This window comes from Capra hircus, chromosome 26, assembly GCF_001704415.2.
Source record: "Capra hircus breed San Clemente chromosome 26, ASM170441v1, whole genome shotgun sequence".
NCBI classification, from domain to species: domain Eukaryota; kingdom Metazoa; phylum Chordata; class Mammalia; order Artiodactyla; family Bovidae; genus Capra; species Capra hircus.
Window position 1 is genome coordinate 14501008 of NC_030833.1, and position 6421 is coordinate 14507428.

The 6421-nt window shown below is 60.2% G+C and overlaps 1 protein-coding gene across 1 annotated transcript; it reads left to right on the forward strand.

Annotated features, from left to right (window-relative positions):
• On the forward strand, positions 2084-6145 carry VAX1 (ventral anterior homeobox 1). The gene is made up of 3 exons (XM_018041137.1): positions 2084-2324; positions 3478-3665; positions 5570-6145. The coding sequence occupies exons 1-3, from the start codon at positions 2084-2086 to the stop codon at positions 6143-6145; spliced, it is 1005 nt and encodes a 334-aa protein (XP_017896626.1).

Consider the following 6421-nt stretch of genomic DNA (forward strand, 5'->3'; position numbering starts at 1 on the left):
GGTCGCGCCGGTGCAGAAGGGGACCGACGGTCCACCGGTCGGCTGGGGACCCGGGAAACCAGCCGCCCAGCGGAGAGGAGCTCGGGACAATCGCGCGTACACACACACACACACACACGCACTCGTACACACAACCCCCAACCAATGAAATAAAGTAAAAGCCCAGGGTCTGCCTCCGGAGACAGAGGAGGCTGTCCGATTCCTTTAGGTCGGAATCGGACAGAGCGTGAATTCTCCCTGGGGGCCAGAGGGTCTAGGGGACGAAGGGGCCGGGGGTGGGGGTGGTGCGGAGAGAGCGAAGGTCCGGGCTCCGGGCCCCTCGCCATCCCCGCCCCCGACTTTAGCCAGAGTCCGGCTGGGCGGCGACCGTGGCGGCGGGAGGGTGGAGCGGGCAGAGCCCGCCTCGCTGTCAGCCCGAGCCCCGCCGAGCCCACGGTACACACTCGCACCCCTGCCTTCCCCCTCTCCCACCCGCTCGCCGTGACCCCCGCCCCAGCCCCCTCCCCTTCCCCGCCCGCCCGCCTGCCTGCCTGCCTCCGCCCCCATTCTAGGAATTGTGTGGAAAAATTCTCAGCCAAACCTCCCACCTCTCCTCTCCCCCCGCCCCACTCCCTTTAAAAAACCCCCTTTCCTCCCTGGCCCCTGCACTCTTTGTGAATGAGGGCAGGAACACGGCCCTTCCCCCGCCCAGGAGCCACGCCAGACCGCCGCACTCAGAGGACTGTTTGTTAATAGTCCAATTAGATAATTGCCATCTTTCACTCCTTTTGCTCCGTATTTCCCATAAAGGAATGAATGGGGAGAGCGGCGTGGAGAGGGCTTCTGCCCCGGCAAGGTGACGAGAAGGGCTGGAGCATGCTCCTTGCACAAGGCCATGCGCTTGAATTGAATCATTGTGGCCTAATCAATGCTCTTATTGGATTACTGGCTGTTGCTTTTCTCAAAGATATTGTAGCAGAGACAATGAAATAGCTAGGGGAAAACTTTTTTTTTTGAAGCAGATCTCACAGTTGAGATTTTCGCGGCTCTCTCTCCCTCTCCCCCTCTCTCTCTCCTGCTGGACTCTCCGAGTACAAAGCTGCCCTTTGAATGGGCTGCCTCAGGGCTGTTGGAGGTGCAGGCATGAAAAAATCCGACTGGAACTAAATGAAGAGAGGTGGCAGTTTAAGATGGCTGTCAGCGTCGAGGTGTGTTAAGGAGTTGTTTGGGAGGAAAGCTTGGCTTTTTAGAGTGTGGGGGAGATACTTTTGGGGAAAACTTTTTCTTTTCCCCCCTTCTTTTTTTCCCCCCTCCTAGAGACGACTGCTTTCTTCTGCTGAGGGTGTGTAAGGGGTTTTGTTTCTCCTCCCCCCGCCCCCCCAATTCAGCTCTATCTGTCGAGTGTGGAGAAAGCCCCTCTAGCCGGTATGTGAGCAGGAGGGTCAAAGGCAAAGGGAAAGTTAATAATGCCTGCTAATGGTACTAACAATTCAGGATGAATCTTGTCAGAAGTTTTTCTGGAAGTATGGGTCTTTGATTGTGTGTTTCCTGAAAGCAAGACCAATCATTTCCGTTTATTCACTGGCTAAACCCCTACTTGATTGGGGACAAGGACAGAAACCATCCATTACGATCTGATATATTATCCAAACAATTTAGTGTATTCATGAGGTAACCGAAACTTGGGGGCTGCGAAATTACCCGTAATCAATGGCAACAGCGAGTGCGCGTCCCCCCCGGGTGTCGGACAACTGCAGCTCCGCGTCTCAGTAATAGGCGGGAGCCACAGCAATTCGGAGTTGCGCCGCTCGCTACCTGATCGCCAAGCTGGGGACACTGGACGTGCTCAGAAGACGCGGGCGCTGACGAGGCGGCCTCGCCGCTGCTCCGCCGGGATCCTGGACCAGACTCGCCGCCTCTCGGCGAGCGCGCCACTCGGCGGTCGCCGCTGACCCGCCCGCGGCCGCCCCGCGGGGACATTCATTCGTGCCGCTTGCCTCTCTCCGGGCCGGGCTTAAGGGCTGTATTGTAGGGGTTTTTTTCCCCCTGTTTTTTTTTTTTTCTCGCCTTTTTTTTTGTTGTTGTTGTTGCCCGTGCCTCTCCTATGTTCGGGAAACCAGACAAAATGGACGTTCGGTGCCACTCGGACACAGAGGCCGCCCGGGTCTCCAAGAACGCGCACAAGGAGAGCCGGGAGAGCAAGGGCGCGGAGGGGAACCTCCCCGCCGCCTTCCTCAAGGAGCCGCAGGGCGCCTTCGCTGCGTCGGGCGCCCCGGAAGACTGTAACAAAAGTAAAGCCAATTCAGCAGCTGACCCGGATTACTGCCGCCGGATCCTGGTCCGAGGTAGGAACGGGGCAGGGCTGCTGCGGGGGGCGTTGTTTAGGGGCGACTCCGAGACCCGAGAGGCACGCCGCCACCTACCCCGGCCGGCGGGGTGGGTCTGCCGCCCGGGACTTAGGTGAAAGTTGCTGGCCCTCCCCGGGCCGGGGTCCCGCCCGCCGCTAGGGACTCCCACCTGGGACGCACGCTCTCCAGGAGCCTCGATCCCTCCAAGCTTCGAGGGGCCCCGCCGGCTGGGCTGCCGGGGGAGAGCCGAGGGACTGGGCGGACGGGCCTAGGCTCCAGGCTGCGGCCTCCGACCCGGGAAGGCAGCAGGAAACTCTGGAGGACGTGTTTGCCTCCGGCGGATCCGAGGAACTCCGGGGAGCCTGCTTGGGGGCTCCCGCGCCCTGCGAGTCGAGCGCACCCAAGGGGACGCGGGCGCTGGAGAAGAGCCGCGGACCGCCAGCAGTGGCCCGGCCAGTTGGCGCTCTGGGCCAAGGGGGCCCGGCGCCGTGCTCCAGGCTGGCCGCCGCCGCCGCTGGGAGAAGCAGCCAGGCGGGCTTGCCGGGCCGCGTATGCCGTTTTAGTGCTGGGCTCGGCCCCGCTCTGCTGCGCGGGGTGCGCTCGGCTCCGGCGGTGGCGGTGGGGAGGACCGGCTCCGGCCCTAGCCGGGCGCCGCCTCCGCCAACCGATCGCCAGGCCCTGCAGGCTCCACTCGATCCCTCCTCCTTCCGCCGCCTGGCTTCGGGAGGGAAGGAGACCCCGGGATGGGGGTGGGGACCGCTGGAGCACGGTCTGGTCAGCCTGCTCTAGAGCTGGGGCTGGCAGGACCTGGGCTGGTCAGTGCGGGGACCCTCAAACTACAGGGGATCCTGTCCATGCATCCGAGGCTCCCGGGCTAAAAGGAACGTCAGCCCACTTGTTTTTTCTCCCCTGTCCGGAGGGCTCTACAAAGGTCAACACCGATTCCCCCTACCATCAGCTATGTGGAGTTAGTCCCCTCGCCCCCCAAACACACATAGGGTCCTTACTTCCCGGCTGTGGCTGCACCCCCACTACTCCCACCACCCCCACCATCCACCTCCGGACTGTGGTTCAGAAGCCAGCTCTGGCTTGGGGAGGTGGAGGAAACCAGGAGGGTGGGTTCTGATGCTTGACATCTCCCCTTCCCCAGATGCCAAGGGGTCCATCCGAGAGATCATCCTCCCCAAAGGCCTGGACCTGGATAGGCCCAAGAGGACACGCACGTCCTTCACCGCCGAGCAGCTCTACCGCCTGGAGATGGAGTTCCAGCGCTGCCAGTATGTGGTGGGCCGAGAGAGAACGGAGCTCGCCCGGCAGCTCAACCTCTCCGAGACGCAGGTATTCAGAGACCAGGCCGCAGACAGCTCTCTGCATCAGCCTCCCTCCCCGTCAGCCCCAGCCAGCTCTAGCAGCTCTTCCTGACCACCTAGCTTGACTCTGGACCGAGCCTCCCACAAGAGGCAGAGGAATTGGGGAGGATGGAAAAGAAGGGCTGAAGGCTTTCTCCCTTCGCTAAGTCATCCCTTTCCCCCTACATCCCACATCTTCCAGGCCCATGTTCTGCCCACCTTGGCCTAGCTCAGGAGGACCCCAAACCCTGTCCTTTTGGTTTCTTTTTAGACCCTAGTCTTGAGAATTCCCTGCTTGCCTTCTCCTCTTCTATATTTGCCCCTGTTTTGGCCACCCCATTTTGGCCAGATTTCCTGGCACCACCCTCTCTGGAGATGGTAACCTTCCCTAGCACCCAGGCTCACTCAGCAAGAATGGGGCTAGGACCAAAGACCCCTGTTTCAGAATGGTGGGTGACAACCAGGGATTAAAAAGGTTCACATTCTGGAGATCTGCTTTTGCCTACCAGGCTGCCCTGATCCTTAATTCTTTTCCTGGCCTTGAACTGGACTCAGCCCCATTCCCAGCCCCAAGCATCCACTCTGGGCACCTTCAGTGCCAGTGATGTGTGAGGTATGAGATAGGAACCAAATCTGGGCCCTTGGGAGCCAGCAATGACAATTGTGCTATAGGTCTTCTCCTTTACTCAAAATCCATATTCTACTGGGACTTTGGGCCCAAGAGGTCTTTGGGGCCCAAGAGCTTTGCCTTGTGGAGGTCATTTAAGGACCTGCCCAGGGCATGGCTTCAGCTTGGCCTAGGTAAGGCGTATTTCTTTCTGAGGACCAGTCCCTTTTACCGTGTCCAGCTGTGAAACAGATGGGGAGCATTTTAGATATAGGATCTGGGCAGAGCTGAGACCCAAGGACAGAGCATACTGGCTATCCATTTTGAATTGGAGTTGGCATGTAGCTTTACCCCTAGTCTTTGTGCTACCATCCTCTTAGTTTACAAAATCTGGACAGAATAACCTTTCCCTAGAGCTGCCAAATGCCATTCTGGGCCACCAGTTAGGCCTGAAGAGGGACAGAGTGAGATGAGGAAGTAAGAGTGGAGATTGATGGAGAGGACTTAGTCTACCCCAGCCTCCTGACTTCCTCCCATGACTCCAAAGTCCATGAGAGAGAGCAGCAGAGTTAGGTTATAAATTGAGGACATCACTCAGACCCTCCAGTCCAGCGGCTGGTGAGGAGGTGGAGAAAGCTTGGCTTAGAAAATGCATCCTGCACAGATTCTATGTGTAGCCATCTTCCCTGCTTGCTATTAGTTGATAGTCCATCTGACCCTAAAAAGCAAGAAATAGCCTCTTGCAGCCTTCAACAGAATTAGTGCTGCTAGGGCTAAATTCGAGCCGGTTATGGCCAGGGGTTTGGGTCCTGAAAGGCAGGGCAGTACTCCTTCCCATGCACGCTCACTTCCTACTTCCCTTTAGGCCTTACACCTCCTGGAAAAATGGGCCTTTACGCAGCAATGATCCACAGTCCCCCTGCGAGTAGTGCGGTGGCCCAGTGAAGTAACTTATGATCTTCCCAGTTAGGGTCATGGGCATTTTTATTTCTTTGTTGTTTGTAACCGAGGTCGGCCTAGGCCTGCTTCCATGACCCACCCGGAAACGCAGCCTATGGGAGCTGTGTTCCCCTCTTGGCAGCCCTTGTCCCCCCAGGCCCCCAACTCCCGCCGCCCTTGCCCCGCTGCTCCCGGGCCCGACTTCTCCGGCTCCAGCTTGGGGTTGGGATCGGGGCTTTGGCTGGAGTTGGGGGAAGCCCCTCTTCCTGGAGCCCTTGTGCCCCGGGAGCTCGCTCCCCTTGACGCTCGTCTCCCTCTCTCCCACCCTCCCCGGGGCCGGCGCGCAGGTGAAGGTCTGGTTCCAGAACCGGCGCACGAAGCAGAAGAAGGACCAGGGCAAGGACTCGGAGCTGCGTTCGGTGGTGTCAGAGACCGCGGCCACGTGCAGCGTGCTGCGGCTCCTGGAGCAGGGCCGCCTGCTGTCGCCGCCAGGCCTGCCAGCGCTGCTGCCGCCCTGCGCCACGGGCGCGCTCGGCTCCGCGCTCCGCGGGCCCAGTCTGCCGGCCCTGGGCGCCGGCGCCGCCGCGGGCTCGGCCGCCGCCGCAGCCGCCGCCGCCCCGGGTCCTGCCGGCGCCGCATCCCCGCACCCGCCAGCCGTGGGCGGCGCTCCGGGCCCGGGGCCCACTGGGCCCGGGGGACTGCACGCGGGCGCACCGGCCGCCGGCCACGGCCTCTTCAGCCTGCCCGTGCCCTCGCTGCTCGGCTCCGTCGCCAGCCGTCTTTCCTCCGCCCCGTTGACAATGGCCGGTTCGCTGGCCGGAAATTTACAAGAACTCTCCGCCCGATACCTGAGTTCCTCGGCCTTCGAACCTTATTCCCGGACCAACAATAAAGAAGGGGCCGAGAAAAAAGCGCTGGACTGATTTGAAGTGTTTCCCTGTATTTATATTTATAGTATCTATTGTGGTGATATTTATGGACTCAACGCGCGTTAGGCGCCGGGGCTCCTGAGCTGGGCATCCGGCTCCCAAGAGGCCTCTGACAGCTCTCCTTCCGCGCCAGTTTCTGCCATTTGGGATACCCCCGCCCCCTCCTCTGTGTTCTCCCACATCCACCCTCCGGCGCCAACTTCCTTCTGAATCCAGGAGAATCCAAAGAATTGGAGGGGGGAAAACCAACCTGATTCCCCAACCAGTGCC

What these genes read in the sequence shown, in the direction of transcription:
- VAX1 (XM_018041137.1), top strand. Translation starts at nt 2,084, where the DNA reads ATGTTCGGGAAACCAGACAAAATGGACGTTCGGTGCCACTCGGACACA. An exon ending in CCGCCGGATCCTGGTCCGAG is followed by an intron (nt 2,325 to 3,477) that starts GTAGGAACGGGG and finishes CCCCTTCCCCAG; the next exon opens with ATGCCAAGGGGTCCATCCGA. An exon ending in TCAACCTCTCCGAGACGCAG is followed by an intron (nt 3,666 to 5,569) that starts GTATTCAGAGAC and finishes GCCGGCGCGCAG; the next exon opens with GTGAAGGTCTGGTTCCAGAA.